The 22,284-nt window shown below is 38.8% G+C and overlaps 1 protein-coding gene across 2 annotated transcripts in view; it reads left to right on the forward strand.

Moving 5' to 3' along the window:
• The window catches only part of LOC106101638 (GTPase-activating protein CdGAPr), a 63,806-nt gene that overhangs the window by 38,168 nt on the left and 3,354 nt on the right, over positions 1-22,284 (forward strand). Inside the window, exons 1-24 of one of the 2 annotated variants that reach the window (XM_013280934.1) lie at positions 4,611-5,301; positions 9,224-9,321; positions 9,668-9,741; positions 9,816-9,916; positions 10,211-10,352; positions 10,671-10,857; positions 11,349-11,527; positions 11,655-11,746; positions 11,980-12,037; positions 12,685-12,811; positions 13,428-13,606; positions 14,240-14,441; positions 14,705-14,836; positions 15,244-15,394; positions 15,819-15,908; positions 15,993-16,244; positions 16,327-16,387; positions 16,780-16,907; positions 17,177-17,304; positions 17,517-17,655; positions 18,291-18,397; positions 18,760-18,879; positions 19,292-19,363; positions 20,100-22,190. In XM_013280934.1, the coding sequence (XP_013136388.1) occupies positions 5,293-5,301; positions 9,224-9,321; positions 9,668-9,741; positions 9,816-9,916; positions 10,211-10,352; positions 10,671-10,857; positions 11,349-11,527; positions 11,655-11,746; positions 11,980-12,037; positions 12,685-12,811; positions 13,428-13,606; positions 14,240-14,441; positions 14,705-14,836; positions 15,244-15,394; positions 15,819-15,908; positions 15,993-16,244; positions 16,327-16,387; positions 16,780-16,907; positions 17,177-17,304; positions 17,517-17,655; positions 18,291-18,397; positions 18,760-18,879; positions 19,292-19,363; positions 20,100-22,190 (4,919 nt within the window). In that variant the 5' untranslated portion in view covers positions 4,611-5,292. Of the gene's footprint in view, positions 1-4,610; positions 5,302-9,223; positions 9,322-9,667; positions 9,742-9,815; positions 9,917-10,210; positions 10,353-10,670; positions 10,858-11,348; positions 11,528-11,654; positions 11,747-11,979; positions 12,038-12,684; positions 12,812-13,427; positions 13,607-14,239; positions 14,442-14,704; positions 14,837-15,243; positions 15,395-15,818; positions 15,909-15,992; positions 16,245-16,326; positions 16,388-16,779; positions 16,908-17,176; positions 17,305-17,516; positions 17,656-18,290; positions 18,398-18,759; positions 18,880-19,291; positions 19,364-20,099; positions 22,191-22,284 lie in introns of those variants that run through there. The other variant, XM_013280935.1, reaches the window with a different exon arrangement.

Here is a 22,284-nt window from a genome sequence, read left to right on the forward strand (position 1 = left end):
TGTAAACAATGAAATAAAATTTTATTTAGAAATCTCTGATTGATAAAGTTACCTACATTCTAATCTCATAGCGACATAATAGCGTTTGATCTGTAAATATATCCCATCAATTCGCTTCGCATAGTATATAGTACACCATGGTCGACATGCTGATGTCACCGGCGCGCCTCTCTCGGCTCGTTAGGCCTGCCATTAGTGGTAATGTAAGTTTAAACGATGCCACAATCAGGACGTGCTCGCGCGAATGACTGGCCGTGTGGACAATCACGTATGTTATGGTAGCTCTTTAGCCATATTTATCGTCAGGTGACGGTTCCAAATAAGACAGAGTACCTTTGGTTTTGCGTCTTTGTACAGCTATAGCGCTTTATAAATAGAAATATTACGTATCTCAACTACATCTTTCTTACCCTTTGTTGATTAAATTTTATTAGATTTTCAAACGCTAGAGTTTTTCTTAGTTTTGAATACAATTTATTATAAAAACTGATTTTAGGAGCACTAAACGGTAGTAGAGTTGCAATCTATACTAAATTATAAAGAGGAAAAATTTATATTTTTGTATTGAAATAATTCAAAAACGACTGTGCTGATTTCAAAAATTCTTTCACCATTAGAAAGGTAATTTATGCGCGAGTAACATATCTTTTATTATTTTTTTAATTTCATGACGACAAAGTCGCGAACAGTTAGTTGTGAATATACATAAATTGCATTTTTATACATTCGTAAAGCCCTCACGTCTAGGAAGCCCTATTGTACGTTCGCTTGTTAATCAAACATTGACCCTTGCGTGACGTCATAGCCATTGTTGTGTCTAGGTGCATCATTCAACCTCAACTTCCCTGTTCCGAGTTACCTAGGTCACTTAGCTTCATGCTTCAATAGTTTTAACGGTTCCTCATAGATGTAGAAATACTGGCGACCCAGTAAACAATACTATGTAATATTTTTTAGCTGGTATTCTATCGCAGTTAAAATTTAACGTGCGTTATGCTTTTATCTTTTGTGTAAATATAAGTTATTTGTTGAATGTCGTAAAATAAGCAAATAGCGAAACTATTTCACGATATAAATACTATGTTTATAGTTTTGACCACGTTTTTATGTCTTTTAGAACTTTAAAAAGCAAATAATTTTAATTAGTAAATTACATAAATATGTAACGAGTAGTTATTTTCGCTTTTATGTAGTTAGTGGTTAATTAAAATAAAACAAATAAGGTATGTTTGGCCTTCACCGGTGAGCCAGTAGCGCGTTGCCCGCGGAAGCAGAACGCATCAGTATGGAAGTGGCGCGCGAAGAGTGAACGCATCGTTAGCGCAGGGTTGCTAGATCTAAGGAAAATACTCCCGAAACTAAAAATAATAATCTATGCTACTTGTAGGTATTAACATGTATTCTGTAAGGAATAAATGAATCCTCTTAGGATGATTATTGTAATAAAGTAAAGAAATTAAAAACATTGAGGACCTCTTAAGGATTACCTACAGTATTTTATTAAATAAATGATATAGATGGGCTAAGATACTTCACACTTGCAGTGAAAATGTAAATAATGTTTGGGTTTTTCACGAGTATTTGTTTTTCCTATCGTGACACCCCTACGAGGAGCAAAAGCCTTCTCAGGCAACATAGTGCGGTACATAGTTATGGTTCGAGATCGGGAGCGAGGGAATGGCTGACTGGGAACGATTCCACGCAAATCGCTCACCGCGCTGTTCCTGTGGCGTTGCGTTCCGTTTATGTCACACAACGTATTAGAGGTTATTTTCAGTAACCTCGATACTTGCCTTGAGATATTTAGACCTATTTCTATCTATTAGGTTTAATTAATTCCTTAAAAAAAAAAAACTAGCTAGCTTAAAAAACTTAAAAAAAAAATTAACTCCAAAAAGGTGTTTACAGATCTAAAATGCCTTCGACTATAAACGTATGCACACAGAAATCACCACATAGTCAAACTCGAATGCATTCTTTTAGTAATGAACGAAATGCATTGTATTGGTGCAGACATAAGAAACCATTGTAATAATTAGTTATGTGAACACATGTTTTATAACAAGCGTCAACAATACGTTTACACAGTACACTTCACAGAAACCTGTTTACTCAGAAGCGATGCCGCACATATTGTGCGATACATCGTAGGTCGACAATGAGTGCTTGTGCGCATTGCGTTTTGTCCCATTGCCTTATTTTACTTAACGTGGATAGAATTATCAAGTTTTACGTAAGGCATTTGTGTTTATTGTTTATTTGTTTATTCACGCTAGGAATTGTATTAAATAAATAGACATTGTAAGCAAGTTTTTTTTGATAAGCAATTTCAAAGATAGGAAGTAAATTTAAAATGAAACTTTCAGGTCGATGTAACAGTTACTCGTAAAAATGTTATCGTAAATAAATATCTGTATTTTTTATTATAAATGTTATGTAACTACGGGGAACATTACATTTTTCTGCTGTCTGCATTTTACACTTAAAAACGTAAACATGTAGTTGAATTTAGGTATGGTGTGAACAAAAAAACGATCGTGGCAATGATTGGTATTACGAGACACAGATATTAACAGATTAAAAGTTACTAGTGTGTTCGAAAGATATCTCTCTTAGTAATACCAATGCTAATTTACCGTAACAAATTAATTGATCAAGCCATGTTCATGTTTATGGATGAGATTGAGACGAATCAATCCACCGTACGCTCTACAATGCCAATTAATACATTAAAAAAAAACAATCATAAACGAATCGAATTCTAAAGTTATATAATCTGTGGATCGGAATTGGTTTACACAACTAGTTCTTTCAATATATTTTTCTATTAAATATTTCGTCGCACAATCTTTATACATCTTTTGTGTTCTGATACTGATTTTCGCTTGACGCTGTTCCGCGTCCTCTTTCACTGGCGTAAAAAAGCCTATTGTATTTCAAGCCAAGACTGAGTAATGAACACGAGGCCTAGTTCCGTTTTTGTGATTTTGTAATGTATATTGTATTAATTAAGTACCGTAATGATACTATTTTTGAAATTAAAAACGGTAAATGAAAGTTAATTTAGAGTCATTTTTTTCATATAAATATTAATTAAGAGTTTAGAAATCGTGCACGAGTATTTCAATTTCACGACTTTACTTTCGGAACAAATATTAATGCACATTTCTTAATTTATCCTTTCAACATGCTCAAACCACTGAAGCATGCCTATCTTATTTCTGGCACAACGTCCATATTAAAACTTGTAAGCTATCGTAAAAGTAATTTAGCAAATTCAACTCATGAGTGTGAGGATTTCGTGATACTGTAGAAGGACCAAACTGCTTAAATTGCTCGTATATCTCGTTTATTCAAGTTATGTCCGTTTACTTTTTTAGCTGGTCTATTTAAATCTTATTATTAGTCTTGTTCTCAACGACACATGTTAAAATCTGTCCTATGTATGTATGATTTAAAGAAGAACGTTGGAGCCGTGAAGATCATCATCACCACACACTGTACGTCCCCACCAAGGGGCTCGGAGTCTACCCTAAGTTAGGGTGACTTTGTCAAATACTCGTTTGATTAGCATTCCATCCACTGATCGTCGATGTTCTGCATCTTCTAAAGAGTACGTCTCGTAGGTGTTGCCTGCAATAACGTGCGTGACTCACCCATTGCCGCAGCACGTGTCTCATTAAAGCGTCTAATTAGCTATTAATTTGCGACAGACACGATGCTGTAATGACTTAATTTAAAACCAAATTAGATAAATTTTATGCTTCAATTCTTTTTATAAGTTAGTCGCTGGTACGTTATACCACAGATATTACAATACTACACTAAATGTTATACGTCTTATACTTCTTTTAACCTCATAATTAGCAAAATAACATGTTTAGAGGACATAAAACAACTTGTTAACGATTGTAAAAGCGATAAGTTATTAAATTAAAGCTTGCTAATATACTGAAAACCCTCCCTATTTAATAATTTTAACTTGAGGAATTCTAAACCTAAACAATGTATAAGTTTAAATGTATTAATAGAAGCATCCTTATGACTTTGAATTGTCTGGATCATTCGGGCAATACTTCGTACAGTGGCCTACAAGGACAGCAATTATTACGACATTGCGTCACCCTTGCCTTGTGTCAAGCAGATGTGCATATGTACTTGCTCTCTGTCGTTTTATAACCAGTATATTGTCTGGCCATCCTTCATGTTTTTTTTTTGTTAAACTATAGTGTTAAAATAAATTGACAAACTTAGAAATCATCTGTTTTTATATTTTATTACAGCATAAAAGCTATGAGCGTAAGCAAAATATGTGGAATATGATAGCACATAGAATAAAATAGATGTTTATAAAATCGTTATATGATAAACAGGCATCTTTAAGTGTCGGTTCCTATTTATTAACGCAGGTATAGAGAGAAAGCGGCAACACTAACATAATAAAACAAAAATTGGCTTCGTAAACATATTAGAGAAGAAAGTAAAAAATAAAATTTTTAGGCGTAATTCTCAGTTATTTTACCTAAAAATGCTTCGGCGCACTTGTACTGGCAACACTGAAATCGACCGGATGGCGGAGCGACGGAATTACTTCGACGCGGGGAGAGGGGCGCGCGCCGCTGTCAAATCGAATTACTTCTTGAGTTACGATTCGCTTTTATTTAAATGGAAAAGCATTTTCCTGACTTAATTATCTCGCAATTTAGCAAATTAGCGACGGTTTAATGATTTGCTCGCACGAAAATGTCGAATATAAGTCGATGGGCACTCAGTAGGGCTCGATACGCCGCGGTGAATTTCGGTTGCTATTTTTGTTTTGTAGCCCAGTTCCACGGTAAATATTGTTTTTAGTGACGAAACGCGTCGATGGAGTCGTTTATTTTTTGTTCTCTTTTCGTCTCCGGTGCAGTTTCTGGTCCGTGAAGCGGTTGCGATTTTTACAGTGTTCTCCATTGCAAAAAGATTTCGAAATCGCGTCTCTTGATTCATTCCGTGCCAAAGTGACCACAAAAACAGTTCCTGTGTGTGAAAAGCAGTGCCAAATGTATTTTTATATATGTAAATAATAAGGAGTACTCTAAGTTGTAATAAGATGTTTGGAAATATATAAAAAGAAGTACATTTGTTTTTAATACTGTGAATAGAAGAGTAGAACAACTAAATGGCAGTTTTGTACAGAAAATCTCGTACATTTATCGTGTGGCAGTGATGCGGCGGGTGTTTGGAGTGTGTTCCGATGGCTGGGTACTCTGCGGTCAGAATGTGAGCCGCCAAATGTAGCTGGCTGTATAGATGTTGTCTGTATGTTTGTTTCTTTCACGTTTTTATTTTTAATTTAATTTCTAACATCTCATAACATACTGATTGGATTGCAGCATTGAGTAACTCATTTTTTATTTAAGTTGATCTGTAATTTATATGCACTGTTTTTTTTTAATTTGTCATATCATTGAATTGAAGCGTTTATTACTAAAAATATTAAATACATAATAATCTGTTTTTATCTGTCAATACTACAATGTTACTGATTATCTTAATGAAATTAATGACATCTAAAATTGTCTGATTACAAGAAATAAAAGGGTTTTGCACCTTAAATCACAACATGTATGAAATTACTAGCTTTCGCCCGCGACTCCGTCCGCATGGAATTAAAAAAAACAAAAGTGAGGAGCCTATGTGTTCTTCCAAACTATCCTCCACATCTGTACCAAATTTCATCGAAATCCGTTCAGCCATTTAGGCTACAAACTCTAACATCCATCCATATAAACTTTTGCATTTATAATTTCAGTAAGATTAGTAAGATATATAAAATGACTGGACCAATGTACACTGGAGTTATATCAAAAGGCTAATTCAATGTCTAAGATGAACATAAGCTTACTAAATAGAAATCAAACCAGTTAGATCGAAGGGACTGGCAATATTTTGCTTTAATAATCAATATTCTTTGGCAATTTAATAGTCCTAAAGGCTTTAAACACCATTTTTTTTTAAACATAAAGCCTAGTTAGGCTAAAGATCTCAGTGAAACCGGCATACTTAATCGAGAAATATTTTCTGCGGCAGTTAGGTAAAAGTCTGTTAGTCATTATAGTTTTCTAGCATTTAATTCTTTGATGAATTAATGAATCATACAAGAATCCTTGTCATTACAATACTAGGCCATTCTCAATATACAAGTGGGTATAGAAAAATGTTTGTTAGGTAGCATTTATAGGAGTCATAATAATTGAAATGGTTTAATACAATTTTATTATAGCATTTGTATGTTAAATTTATGTTAATAGATTTTTTAAAAGTAACGGAACAGTAAGCAGTTCTTATATTTATAGAAATTATGAATACATGCAAAAGTAAGGGTTGTCTTCATAGTGTAAATCAGATAATCAAATCAATTACTTTTATCTTTTTAAACATCATATAGTTCCTTTTATTTCAATGGTTTTTGTGAAACCACTGCTGTAATGTTTTTTAAAGTTGTAAATTCCTGATTTTTCCCCTCCTAGTACAGCTTTTAGGCCATTGTGGTCTCAGGTGTCGAGTTTGGACCACCACAGGGACCATAGAATCATTGATGTAAATGAAACATGAAAATGGGGCATAAACATTATCGTATTGACACCTTAATTATTACAAAATCGGTCCACTAGCGTCGGAGTTATGCCGTAACGCACAAAAAAAAAAACATACAGACGAATTGAGTACCTCCTTCTTTTGGGAAGTCGGTCAAAAAGAAAAGAGTTTTCTTAACACATTGTCATATTTACTGAGACCATTTAATATACTGTGTGAAATAAATAACAATAATTTTGGTTTTTAAATATCGGTAACTTATTAAATTTTATTTGAAATACATTTTTTTCACCCAAATATGATGCGAGGGCCTTCGAAAGAAGAGTAAACAGCTTCCTATTAAATTAGCGCGTACCATTTCGACTGCAACATCATTTTCTTCAGGTGGGTTTGTGGTCAAACGAAGCTTAACAGACACAGAAAAATTAGTCAAAGCGTTTTCACAGAATTATTTACTTTATGCTATACAATGCATAAGATATGTTGTTATTAACAATTGCATGTAATACTTTCTTCACTATATTATGTACAGATAGTGCATGTAGTGTTGTGTCATGTCTGTATGTTGCAGCCATTTTTGAATATGTAACTAAGATTTTTACTGTTTTTCATATAAGTTCTCGTGATTTTTTTATTTGTTTTGTAATTTCAAATTGAATTATGAATAACAATTGTAATGACAATAACAAACATGTACAGAATTTTGTAATATTTTTTCCTTAATTTGGACAAGGTGTTTCCTTGTTTATTTTTTCTAAATGTTATGGTCAGTGAAATTCGAGCTTGATGCTTGAACCAACGCCCATGGGATCTCGTTCACTTGAACGCATTAAAAACTACGTAACTCCATTTATTATTTCAACAAACATCAGAGGCTTTCCGAAATAGAAGTAAACATTATTTTTATACGGGATACGGATGTACAGTGCATTTCAAATAAAAATGTGCACGTCGGTTACCTCGATCTGTTAATCATGATGAAAAATACAGATTATAAAAAATTGTGCTTTTTATTTTAAGATCTTGAAAATTAAAATTATGAGTATGTATCTACACTAGTATTATAAAAAGGAGATTCGTATTTTTTTATGTATTGAAATAACTCAAAAATTACTAGACCAATTTCAAAAATTCTTTCACCATTAATAAGCTACATTATCCTTGATTATTATAGGGTATACTTTTATTATTTTTTTTAATTTCACACTGGCTGAGTCTTGAGCAACAGCTTATTTATAAAAGTATATTTATATAGCCATCTTTCTGTGCTCCCACTCATGTATGGTCCGCGCACCATGTTTAAACCATCCTCAAAGCTATCTTCCGACATCTCAGTACATCTTACCAGCTATGATATACAATACTAGCTGTTCCCGTGCGGCATCATTTGCATGAAATTATGAAAATTTTATTCTATTGTTTACATTTGTCAAATTAACAATAGTAAATGTCAAAATGACATGACATTACAAACCTTGACAATCTTGCTTCCTTGATGTTGGCAGCAACTTATGGTCTCTTTCCCACATTAGGGTTTTTATTCTTATATCCTAAAGCGTGCCGTAAGTGTAGGGCTTTTCATTAATAAAAGAATTATCCAAAAATATGTAATTGCTGACATCTTAGGTAACAAAGAAGTGTGTGTTTACGCTTTATTATAATAGTATAGATGGAGCAGGTAATTCACATTTTGTAACGCTTTGAACGTTACAAAAATTAGGGACGGTTTATTACGTCCCGTAAATCTAAAGGAAATGGGTTAACTCTATCTATGACAGAATATGGGTGCGTTGTATAGAGATCGTAAAACGCACCGACGTATCGTAGGACGTAACTTGATATCCTGTTATGTCTTCAGAGTATATAAATATAATTTTATGACGTCATTTAGAAAGAATTTTATACACATATGTTATAGATTTATGTTATGTCTAAGTTGTTAAAACATTATTTCGAATTAATCGAACTGTGGTCCTTTTGATTTATAAACGCATTTATGACGTTATTTAGGTCTCGTTTTGTACATGAATAATTACTGGAATTACACATCTATGCATCGTAAGATATAGCCTAGAACTCTAGACCGTAAATATACTATATCCTATAAAGAAATTCTATGGTCGCTGATATACTTTTAAATAATTATGGTCCTTCCTGATTTCATTTCTTTAATTGATCAATTAACAAGTAGATAAATCTATAGTAAAATTAATTAAAATAAAGCGGCGAACTAAGTAAATAGCGCTTATTGTCCCGGAACAATCAATGCACCGATCGAAGTGGTCCTGTCGAGTGGTCCTCGTGAAAAGAAATGGGGTTCGTTAGTGGTGTGCACTTGACGGCTCTTATTCGCCGGCACACGCCTGATAGGACCGCATCAAGTGGTCTTTGTTCCAACTTAGGGATTTTAATTGCTAATGTTACAAGATCCTTGCTTTTATTAAACTGTGTTGATGGATTGCTTATTACGGTTGGACCTTTAACTAGCAAGAGCTCAGAGGCTAAGAGAACTAGAGAGCTTATTTTTGTAATGTTTGTTAATTACGACAGTCAATTGAACCAATAAAAGAATTATAAAAAGTGTATATTTCAAGATATATTAACTTGTTTGTGTAATGAAGGTTTTGTGTAACTGTGTTGCCAGGGCTCGCCGCACGGCTCGGTGATGTCGTGCCAGTCGCTGGCGGCGCGCGCCTTCGCCGAGCCCGACAAGGACCCCGCGCAGTGCGGAGCCTTCCACAGGTAATAACTTCAACCAACAAACATATGCCATATGGAACTGTCCTATCTGCGTTTTTAACTAAGTTTAGTACTAAAGTACAATATTTGCATTGCAAAGCACTTATACTGGGTTTCTGAAGTTCCCATTTATTTTTCAATACATAGTGATTCGTCGGTGTTAGGTTGATCTATGTTTTAACGGAGTAAAAATCAAGTTACGTACTTCGAAACGCATTTTATAAAGTTATCTAACCATAAGCACTATCGAATGGTTAAAAGTAGTTCGGAAACCGCTCATTAATGTAATAGAGTATTGTAAGTCGTATTTTATTAGAAAAAACTCAAATGTTTTGTTATTTATTTTCAGATCGGTTCGCTTCAGTTCAGAGTCACGCAGTTCGACGCGCGTCTCCAATGATACGGACAAGCGAGACACATCGGGTTTGTATTGCTTTCTAGACACTCTATGATACGTAGTTTTGCAATTAGCGATAATTTACCTATTTGTGTTGCAGGCATGTCGGTGTCGGCGATGGGTATGTCGCCGCTGCCGGCCGCCGTCGCTATGAGTCAGTCTGCGCCGCCGCCTTCCATCTCCTTTGATCTTCACGATGAGGTTAGCAATGTCTTTAACATAATTAGATACTGTGTTGTGCTAGTACGGTAGAGGCATGTTGTAACAAGGACGTTAGTTTTGAGTGTGGTACATCGCTAAAGGTAGACCTAGAAAGAGATGGATGGATTGCGTAAAAGGCGACATGATCAAGGGAGTGACTGAGATGACGGATGATAAAGTTATTTGGAGAACGAAAACCCGAGGCCCTACAGGAGTAGGATAAGGTAGGGGAGATGATGATACTGTCCTTGTTCTTTGTCTTACTTTATTGTATAGATGTGATGTTTGTAACAGAGTCCCCCGCCGGTGCCGTCGTGTCGGTTCCCCAAGTTAGAGGAATGCGCGCACTTCCACTACGAGCGTGTGTCTCTCGGCGGCCTCAGTATACAGACAGTGCCATGCGAGGAGCAGTGCGAGGATAACGACCCAAGCGACGGTATGCAAATGTTTCCCTATTTTATTACTATAGCTGTTTATGAAAGTGTTTTATTGTTCATTATAAACTTTATCAATAATTAGCTTCGAAATATTGGAATTTATAATATGAAGGTGAAAAATTTAATTTATCCGACTCAAAGGACCAAAATAAGAAACTGTTTAGTATAATACGAGATGGTCATATTTTAAAAGAAACGTTTATGTTAGGCATTAGGGACGGCCTATGTCTATCAGTGGACAGATAAAGGCTGATGATATTTAAATTTCTTGCAATTGATGAATAATTGTTCTATACAATGTTTGTTGGTCGTTTCAGGTTGGATATGCCTCCGTGTGCGGTCGCACGTGAGCGGCGGCGAGCAGGAGAGCGTGGTGAGTGCTGGCGCAGGCGGAGCTGGGGGAGCGGGCGAGCAGCACGGCTGGAGCGAGCCCGCCGGCTGCAGCGAGTGGACCCTCACACGCAGCAGGGACAACTTCCTCCAGCTGGACGATATGCTGCACAGGTGCGATTTGATGTCACCGAGTCAGTTATTCGCACTGTAACCTGGCAATAATGTTATGACATAAAGTATTCAAAGAGATTAAAAAATGTACAGAGGAAGCATAGTTGACGCTTCACTTTATGCATTTTTCACTCGATCCACTAACGATATCTATTGACAAGTCCTCAGAACCACATGTCAATATAATTAATAAAAAAACACTAATTGTATTGAATTTAATTGCCAATAGATGTCTTTAAATGTATGTTTTATTTTGTGACTATGTTTAGTATATTTTATAACAAAAGATACAGTATTATAATGCTGTAAAATGTTTTATAACATGTCAATACAAGGACATGAGGTGGCATCAAACTTGACAACTAACATAGTACCTTTTAAAGGAGTTACCAGTGAAAAAGTTTCCCTGTCTAGTCTATGTTTCTTAAATGTCTTTGGTTACGACATAGAGTAGTGAACAAAGGTACTACAAGAAGGTAGTTGTCTCTCAGATGCATCTACGACCGTAAGGTGTCTGGTCTGCCGAACCTTTCGGAGGAGGTGGTGGTGGGTTGCGAGGAGGCGCGCTACCAGCAGCTGATTGGAGACTACGTGCACCACCTGTCCATCATCGCGGATGACTCCATCAACTGCGGGCCAGTACTTAACTGGCTGCAGATGGATAACAAGGGTCAGTTGTCTCGTTTACGCCTATTTAGCTTATAAAATGTGGTTATTGTTAATATAAAAATAAAGTTTTTATAATTCCGGATGAAGCCGCACGGGAACAGCTAGTAATGTATATTTTGTATCCCCAGGCCATAAGTTACTGGTAGCCAATGAAGACTCCAGCTCCATAAACACGCCCGCAGTCGCCGCCGCTTACTCTGTGAGGAAATATGTGTCACAGGTTAATATTACAACCATACTTCATACTAATATTATAAATGCGAAAGTTTGGATGGATGGATGTTTGTTAGAGTTTGTAGCTAAACCGCTGAATGGTTTTCGATAAAATTTGGCATAGATGTAGAGGATAGTCTGGAAGAACACATATGCTACTTGCCTTTTTTTATTCCCCTAAAGCTAGTTTTTAATATGAATGTATTTGTTATTTGGGTTGATTATATGATTTTTTTGCAGGCCCGCGATGAAATCAGCTTCGAGGTGGGCGATATGATATCCATTATCGATATGCCCGGTAAGATATCTTTTGCTATTAATTTAAACTTGATTTTTTAAATTGTCTTAAATTCTGTGTGAAAAAATGAAAATTCAAGTCTTTGTTTCACCAAAGTAACAAAAATTTCTTAATGTAAATCGACTTTAAGACAAAAGGTAATGAAATTTTCAAAAAAAACTCAAGAAATACTATATTTGAGAGTTTTATTATCACGTTCTAAAAAGAGGATTCCATGTGACGTCGCAAACTGATAGATATTAGACATCTGGCTGCAAATGTTCTCTGAAACAAAAATTACAATTTATCTCGGATTTTAAAAATTAATATAGTTCATACTGATTTTTGTAAGGTATTAACGCTACCGAATTGTGGGTAACCTTAAAATAAATTAGTCCATTGCCTACCAAGTTTGATTGATGTCCCAATTTTATGGTATGCAGGTAGGGGGAGGGGGATTAGCTATGGTCATAATGATGTTCAAGGACGTAAGCGTCCCCGTGGCCCCAGCCTAAAGCGTTGGAGGAACCGAGTGGTTTAGTGGGTAAGCCCCCCAATATGGGGGGAGAGTCCCACATAACTACCGCGTCCCTCTAGGCGCGGAGTATGCATAAGATGCATTCCCCTCGGGCAAAAAAAGGGTCATAGTGATGTGTGTGGTGTGGCAGGGCCGCAGGAGTCGGTGTGGTGGCGCGGCAAGCGCGGCTTCCGCGTCGGCTTCTTCCCGCGGCACTGCGTCGCCGTCATCGGGGACAAGGTGCCCAGGCATATGACGCAGCCGCCGCCTATCGTCGGGTGAGAACACTTTATAAAAACAGCCAATATACACCTCATTAGACAAAGTAACGTCAAAAGCCTATAGAAGTGACAATAATATTTGATAAGTCACGTATACGTTTGAAACATTTTGTCGATTTTATTATCGATATCGATAATCGAAAGTCACTTTGTCTAGGGGTAGAGCTGTTAATTGCACTCTAAGCTCTGTATATCTTTCGTATTACATTTACAATAGTATTATTTGTTTAACTAGTCAATTATTTAAATCTAGCTTTTGCCCGCGGCTCTGTTTGCGTGGAATTAAAAACATAAGTAATTAGCCTATGGGTTCTTTAAATTTGCCTATACATCTATGCCAAAAATCATCGAGATCCGTTCAGCAGTTTAGGTTACAAACTCTAACAAACACGCATCCATCTACATGTTTGGATAGATGTATTATTAGTAAGATGTCGTTACATAAATGGTCCTTCGAGTCGGATATTTGAGTGAATTAGGTAATAAACCTTAAATATTAATATAATATGAAAATAGATGAAATATTTAATAGTTGAAGATTTGTTAGTGTTTTTGATTGAATTTAATGACGTTTCGTTTGTTGAGTTTGTCTATAAGTATAGTGACGTGGCAGGTCAGTGGCGATGGCTCCCATCAAGCCAGTCCTCCGCAAGCACGGCAAGCTGATCTCGCTGTTCCGCAGCTTCATCCTGTCGCGACCCTCGCGCCGCAGCCTCAAGCAGCAGGGCATCCTCAAGGAGCGCGTCTTCGGCTGCGACCTCGGAGAACACCTACTTAACTGCGGACATGATGGTGAATACACACTTAATAGCTTAAAAATATATGTCTATACCATTCTTGTATATTTTAGCTATCTTCCTTTCAAAGTCCAGTTTAAATTGGTCTTCCCGTTCCAAAGATTTTTAACAATTTTCAATATTATTAATGAAAATACATCGCTCACAAAATATGGATTTTTCTTCGATATTGCAGACAGGTCGTATTTTGTTATGATTCATATGCCGAATACCTTTTCTTGTGAATTAACTAAGTTTCGCCTGCGACTCTATCTGCGTGAAATTGAAATACAAAATATGTAGATTAAGTATTCTTTCAAATTAGATTCTATATTTATCTACAGGTCTTGGGTTCGAATCCCGCTGTACCAATGTGATTTTGGAATTTTCATATGTACATAATTTACCCGACGTTCTTACGGTGAAGGAAAACATCGTGATGCCTGCACACATCGGCGAAGAAATTCAAAGATATGTGTAAAATCAACCCGCAGTGGGCCAGCGTGGTTGACTATGGCCTAGCCACCCTAACTTAGGGCGGGCTCCGAGTCCCTTAGTGGGGACGTATAGTGAGCTAGTGAGCAGACGTAGTCGCGGGCGTTAGCTAGTTTATAGTATTAGTATGATGAATTTGTTTGTTTGTGTGCAGTGCCGTGCGTGCTGGCGGAGTGCGCGCGCGCCATCGAGCGGCGCGGCGCGGTGGACGGCATCTACCGGCTGTCGGGCGGCGCGGCGCTGACGCAGCGCCTGCGGGCCGCCTTCGACGCGGCGGGGGACGCGCCGCCGGACCTCGCGCCGCCGCTGCAGCGCGACCCGCACGCGCTCGCCAGTCTACTCAAGATGTATTTCCGGTAATACACACTTTTAAAATCCCTTTTAATGTTTATATTAATTATTGCCTGCGACTCCGTAAGACACAAAAGTAATTTACCTATGTCTTCTTCCGAACTCATTGATATGTATTAAATGCCATTCAACTCCTTTCAGTTTAGGCTACAAACTCAAACAAACATCCGTCCATCCATCTAAACTCATTTATAATATTAGTTAGATTAAACGTGTGCGAAGTCGCGAGCAACCGTTTGTGATATAGTAACATTGTATGTTATTGTAGGGAGCTGCCCAACCCGCTGTGCACGTACCAGCTGTACGAGAGCTTCGTGAGCGCGGTGCAGCAGCCGGAGGAGGCGGGCCGGCTGCGCGCCATGCGGGACACCGTCGTCAAGCTGCCGCCGCCGCACTACAGGTACCCTAGAACTAGCGCTGCTACACTTACAGAGTCACCTTAGACCTTGCAATGAGACGTCTTTAACTTAATTGCAAATGTCTATGTACAAATGCCATCAAAATTACTGGACCAGGTTCGAGCCCACCCGCGGCTCAGATGATAGTGATGTGTGATGTGTGATGTCAGATGTAGTGATTCAGGTGGCCGATTGTTCGTTTGCTACCTTATGATATATAAAAAAGGCAGTGTATTAAGGATTAATAAGGAATTGGTCCCAAAACTATTGGATCGATTCCAAAAATTCTTTTGTCAAAAAATTACAATATCATTAAGTAACATTGCTTATATTTTACAACAGGATTGATTTGACAGAAAAAACATGGCGTCCTAAGATTGTTTTATGATGTTTATTTGTATGTTTTTAGAACGCTGTCGTATTTAATGCGTCACTTGCGGCGCGTGTCGCTGCTGAGCGCGGCGACCGGCATGACGGCGCGCAACATGGCCATCGTGTGGGCGCCCAACCTGCTGCGCTCCCCCGCGCCGCAGCACGCGCTGCAGGGCGTCGCCGTACAGGTACATATAACATTGGACGCACGTTATTCCCAACCGTCACACTGTCGCAACGCGGGGACAGGTGAGAATAAGTTTCATCCGATCCACCTTTTAGTCCTATCACCGATAAGGTAACATATAAGTTAAGAAATAAGTTCCAACTGTCCCCTTGTAGGATAGTTGGGACGGATGGTACTTTTTATTCTCATCTGTTGCCTAGGGCACAGAGCGGGGTAACGGTTGGCAATATTCCGAACGCACAAATATTCCAAACCTTAAAGTAAATGTTCAATCTATGATCCTTCCGTTTAGCTGTCTTCTCTTTTTCCGCCTGACCTTGCTGTTTGTTCTCTGTTCTCAATTTAATTTAAGGATCTGATACAAAATAGTTATATTGTATTTCAAGCCAAAGATCACAACACTTATATTGCAAATGTCGGTACAGGCCGTGGTAACAGAGTTCCTGATCTGCTACGCCGAGGACCTGTTCGCGCAAGACCAGGGAGCTGACTCCGGACCTGATTCATTAGAACAGGTATTAGAAAACTTAAAATCTACCCTTTTTCACCGTTTAAATAAGAAAACCTGTTATAAAAGTTTTGTTATATGATTTTTTTAGGATCGTTGCGAGTCGCAAGTGGAACTCCGCGGCACTGAATCCTGCCGCCGACCTAAAAGCCTGCCTCTGAACCCTCCCACCAAGCTGCTGAGCTTGGAGGAGGCGCGGCGGCGAGGGCTGGGCGCCGGCGCCGGGCCCAGCGCGCCGCCGGCTTCGGGCGCCATCGCCGCCGCCGCCGCTGCGCCCGCCGCCTCGCCCGCGCAGGACCGCCAGCTGCGCCCCGCGGGACATCTCAAACCTAAGTACATCGAGGTATGTATCCTGCTCGAAGGACCAACTTTCTTTTACTTATATATTGTAATTGCAATCATATTAAAGATTATGCATTTTGCAGGTCGGCTCTGGGCCAAACAATCTTCCCCAATACCATACCGTATTGGACCTTCCATTGTCAGGTATGTTTATTACAAACTACTTACTTATTTGTATATTTATCTTACTTTTTACATTGTAAACGTTATGAAAGTTTTCAAGGATGGATGTTTGTTAAGTTAGTAGTGTTAGGAATAAAATTAGTACCGTGCTATAGAATTGGCGCAACTCTAGATTATAGGCATAAACGTCACATCCCTAGCTGACAGCTGTCAATGTCACTAAAAGTATGGATAGATTGGCGGGTAACTTGAGTCTTGACGAGAAGCATTGCTCTGAGTTAAAAGCGACAGTATCAATTAAATAAGTTGTCTAATAGTAGTAGAATTAGTCGCGACCGACAGCTATTTTAACATGATTTTCCTAGTTCATATTATTTATTAGCGTGTTTAAATGTTGTTTTCTTACATTGCAGGTGGTAAACGTGGTCTGAAGCGGTCTCCATCAGGCTGGCGCGGTCTGTTCTGGCGCAGCAAGCTGCAGCGAGCGCGTGCGCCGCCGCAGGGCCCGCCCCCCGCGCCGCTGCCGCCCCCCACACAGCAGGTAAACGCCCACAAATCACTTTATATTACATAAAACATATTCATTTACAAACTATTCCTTTAGGCCTTGTTCATATTTGGTACAGTTGGACAGTACTCAACTGGACTGGCATTAACTGACATGTGAATACTAACTGACGCCATTGAGTCCAACTGCACCGGTCCAGTGTGAACCATAACCTAGCCGTTCACTTCGTATTTTGTTTAGCTGTAGGACTTTATTTTTCATTAATTCGTTCATTCATGAGTGATATCATTCAATTTGTCCAGGTGTCAGTAGACGTGGTGATGTCGGGCACCCTGCGGCCAGTCAAGTCGTGCGAGTCGCTGGCTTCGGACACCGACACGCTGCCGCCGCTCGCAGACCGCGCCAGCGCGCCGCTCAAACATCACACCAGGTATTTATTTATTACCTATCATTTAAGAATTTTTACAATGTGTCCAGTGTTGTGTTTTTAATTATTCTAATATAGAAAAAAAATCTGTGTTCTTTATAATGTAGATTTCAAGAGTTGTTTATGACCTATATGGTCTCATGTTTAAGTTGGCACGTCGTGTAGTAGAGTACTCTTGTTATCGGCGTGCCAAGTAACACGTGTGTGGGATACAGATCGTCGTCGTGCGACTCGTACTTCGAGCCGTGGCAGGCGGAGCTGGCGCACATGCGGCTGCGTCTATCGCCGCAGGAGCGAGACAGACATATGTTCAGTGAGGAGGACGACACGCATCTGCACCATCAGAACGCACAGGTACCTGCACGTACACGCATGCATACGTACACGAACATATAAAGCAAATGAACATACATATTACGCACACGTACGTACATCTAACGCACACGTACGTACATCTAACGCACACGTACGTACATCTAACGCACACGTACGTACATCTAACGCACACGTACGTACATATAAAGCACACGTAAACGCTACCAACATATACACGCAACACACGTACGTATAGGTATACGAACGTACAACGTATGTACCGTTACGTCACGCACATGTACTTACCCGCATAAGTACAGTCATGGAAACTGGCGGTTTGGTTCAATAGCTACAGTTGTTTGTACGCATTGGACTCTAAACAATAATCAATAGGACATAACTTTTAATTTTGTCTGTATAAAAATATTGTTAAGTGTTAGACGGATAATAGATTATTATTAATATCCCGTCGTTTTCTTACTGCTTCCTTGTTGATTATTTGTTAGAAGCAGAGTTTGTTTCGCTACAAAAAACTATGCGACTTTTTAATTGGTACACGGCAAGTTTCCGTGACCACACAGAACCACACACACTTGATAGTCTATACGAGTATCTCCTTTCATTGCTGTTAAGTGATAATATTGTAAATTATCATATTTATTGTTATGTTACAGGAGTCAGCGTGGTCGACACCTGCGGACTCGGGTCCGTGCAGCGCGGCCGCCAGCCCGCGCCGCGCGCTGCGAGTGGACGTGCACGCCGCCACTGACCTCGCTGAGAGGTACTTTAAAACATTTATATGATATTTATGTGTTCAAAGATCTGCTATAAAATAAATTAAAGTGTCGATATATTTATTGCTTAGATTTTTTTATGAATATTGTTAAAATTGCAAATTTACGGACATCAAAGTATAAAATGTACTGGCATGTTATACTACAAAGTAGACTTGCTATTAAAAAGTTTACATAGACGTTTTGACAACCACATTGAATACATTTTTTTTATTCATTTCACTTCGACGGAGTTAATATCTAATCTAATATAGACAGGAAATATTTGTATTATTAAGGTTAAGGAACCGACGCACATATGAAGAGAGAAAATATAATATTAAAAATTATTAATTGTTGGCATTTTCAGACGTCTCGCTGCGATGGAGGAGCAGGTTGCGCAGATGGGGTACATCGACGGCGAGTCCCCGCGCGCCAAGCCCGCGCCGGAGAAGAGGCACGGCACTGCCGACCCCGATCCCGCTAAGAGGTACAATACACACCACTACTACCACTATCGATATATTTAAATAACTAAAAAGATAGCTAAAACTGATATTACTAAAAGCTTTTCGTTTAAAATATCTTCGGCCCGATACTGAAACGAAATTTACATAGATATGTTACTTAATTCACGCTTAAACATGAAATTGTATTAAAATCTTGATATTATACGCAATGCCTACTAACCGAAAACTTCATAATTCGTTTCAATATTCAGGCATTTTTCTATCAAAACTATAATATTAACAATTAGCAACTAATCAAAGTAATGTTTTAAAGTATTACACAAAAAAGCTTTTTATGTACATGCTAAAATTAAAATATGAGTTTTTTGTAAAGAAATTAATATCAAAATGTATTGAAAACATATAAGTTGAACATAAATACTATATGTACAGAATCTGCAAGGACAGAGACAGTCCGCTGTCATCGGTGGCCGAGTTCCAGTCCCCGGGCAGCGTGAAGCTCAGGTAAAACTCTGCATTTATACGTAACATCTATGCATTTCTCTGTCATTACATTACATATAGAAACCCTTTCTTTTTATTTGTCCCCTTAAATGTATAGACATTATAGTCTGATAGATTAGTTTTGTATAGATTTTATTCTGATATTTATAAATTTTATTGTATTTATACTAGCTCGGGACTTTGTCCGCGTGAAATTAAACAAAGTCTATGTTACTCAGTGATAACGTAGGTTTTAAATTGTGAAAGAACTTTTTTAAATCGGGTCCGTAGTTTTTTAATTATACCAATACATACAAAAATGGACATCTTTCCTCTACAGTATTTGTATAGATAATTAAAATGTAAACTCAATTTTCTCTTAATGTAATAAATATTGCCTTAGTCGTAGTAAAGTAAGCTATTATTCAAATATTGAAATGGTCATGTTAAAAAGATCGAATAAAAAAAAAACAGTTTCAACACATTTGGATACAATAATTTTGTTTTTAATTTTATGAATTGATGTTTCAAATAGTTTGTGTGATCTTGAAGTAAAACTAATTGGCTTTTGTTTAACAATCATCACTTTCATTCGATGGCCTCACATCTATCGACTCAAAAAATTAGTTTCTCAAAATTTCATACTAATATTTGTTTTTTTTTTCTGTTCGAGAGCATGCTCGTTTGAAAGTACACATAAATGTTAAAGCATTCCTAGTTGCGTACCTGCCGACCCTCAAACTCATGACGCTTGCAGAGAACGGAACTCGCCGCGGAAATGTAAGGCCGCGTCTCGCTACAGCGGCCTCCACCACCCTGTCCTTGCAGACCCTGACACCTCCCGCCTCACGTGGCACGGGAAAGACGGGCATTCCACGCTCATAAAGATCGATTGGCCCCTGGAGAACTCCGTCAGCAACCTCACCACCAGCACCATCAACTCCAGCCCCCTGACCCCCGTCACTCCGCTCTACGACCCGCTGGAGAGCGACTCCGAGCTCAGCGACAGACACACCATACAGATCAAAACTGTGGAGTGCGAGAGTTGCGGACACGAGAAGTGCCTCAAGTGTGAACTGAAGGCCACCGACTACGAGAACATGCGCCTTAACCACGAACATTCGGAGGGCACGCAGCCCAGCCCCGCGCACTCCGCGCACTCCCCACACTCCGCGCACTCCCCACACTCCCCGCACTCCGCAGACATCAGCTACCACAACCTCAACCGACTGTCCGCGCTCTCCGCCTCCTCCAACTCCGACCACACTGACAGGAGACGAGACCACGATGCCCTCAAGGTGATGACGTCATCCCACGACTCCTCCTCCAGCTACTCCAACGCCAGTCTCCCGCGACCCCAAGACGACCTCTACGAGTGCTTCAACTTCTCCCGACCCAACTATATCAACCTTCAATCCTCCAGCACCTCAAAGAGCTCCCCCGGATCCCCCCTCAAGAGTCCGCTCAAATCCACTATCAGCATCACATTCCGCTCACCCACAAAGTCGAAAGCCTCGGACTATGAGCCAATAGACAATATAGACACGCCGACTAATGATAGAGATTCCGTATACGAGGATATAGACTTGGAGAAGAACTTGTCTATAGTGGAAGAGGCTCCTGTGCCGGAGACTGACGCCAGCCTGCCCACGCAGCAGGCCTGCCAGCCGGACTGCGAGGACCTGATCATCCTGGAAACCCCGACTGAAAACACATGCATTGAAGACAACGTCGATGTCTACAGTCAGGTCAAATTCTTCAGGAAAAGCATAGAAGAAGTCAACGCTATGATTCTAGAGTCTCCCGAAAAGGATACTCACGAGGAAGCGAATGCTATAATTATGGAGGCACCTGATAAAAGACATTACGAAAACGTAGTGTTTATAGAATCGAGGGATACGGAGTATGAAAATATTAATGTGGATACTCTCAAAATCTGTGATAAAGTAGATATAAGCGAAGTCAACGAACATAGAGCTGAACAAGAAAATGAAAGTTTCGAATGCGACAACGGGAATGTTGTTAAACAGAAAACTATGTCAAAGAATCTCAACGTACGAGAGTTAGCCATACGTTTTGAAAGTCCAACGGAACAGAAAGGACCTTTTACGTTCGATAAATTTAAAACTGAAATCAAATATCCGAGCTTGGAACGGAAAGACGATGATAAATGCGAAACCAGAAAGAAAGAGGTCACAGTCAAATTGCCTCCGCCAGTTTCACCAAAAACGTACAAACTATCTAAGAATTCTGCACGTTCGTTAGACGAGAATGCATTTATAAAAGAATTTGGTAATGAAACGAACGACAGACGGAAGAGTCTAGAAGTAAAAGAAGCTTCCAAGACGAATAATTTACCAGATTTAAATCTCAATACGGAAGCAGAGACAAAACCCGACAGCATAACACCGACCACAGAGAACAAGATATCGATAGTACAAAGATTTGAATTAAAGAAACCGGATTTAAAGAATCTCATTGGCATAGAAACGGAAAAGAACTTGAGCAGGGAAAGGATAGAGAAATACAAAGAGGAACGTAGAAACTTCTTACGTGAAAAGTACAGTTCGCAATCATTCCGAAGTAACCCGGAACAATTAACTAGAATCAAAATAAAGAAGGATCCAGAAGAAAGAACGGAATTATGCGAAAGACTGCAAGATGATTTGCCGAAATTTGAACGCAGGAATACTGTGGATCTCGGACAAAGAATGAGGTTCTCCTTAGCAAAGAGCAGTAACAATTTGGACACCATACAATCACCTGAAAGTCCAATACGAGAATTAGACACTAACCTAGAATTTTCTAGACAAGAAGATAGTAAAAGAGACGCCCGTCGAGAAGAAAGGTACGTTTTTATCTGGTTGTGTGCGTCTTTTACCTTTTTTGACTTATCTTTCATCTAAAAGTAAAAAATAACCACTTTGTGTGTTTAACAAATA

The sequence above is a fragment of the Papilio polytes genome, unplaced genomic scaffold (assembly GCF_000836215.1).
Source record: "Papilio polytes unplaced genomic scaffold, Ppol_1.0 DF823969.1, whole genome shotgun sequence".
In the NCBI taxonomy this organism is placed as follows: Eukaryota; Metazoa; Arthropoda; class Insecta; order Lepidoptera; family Papilionidae; genus Papilio; species Papilio polytes.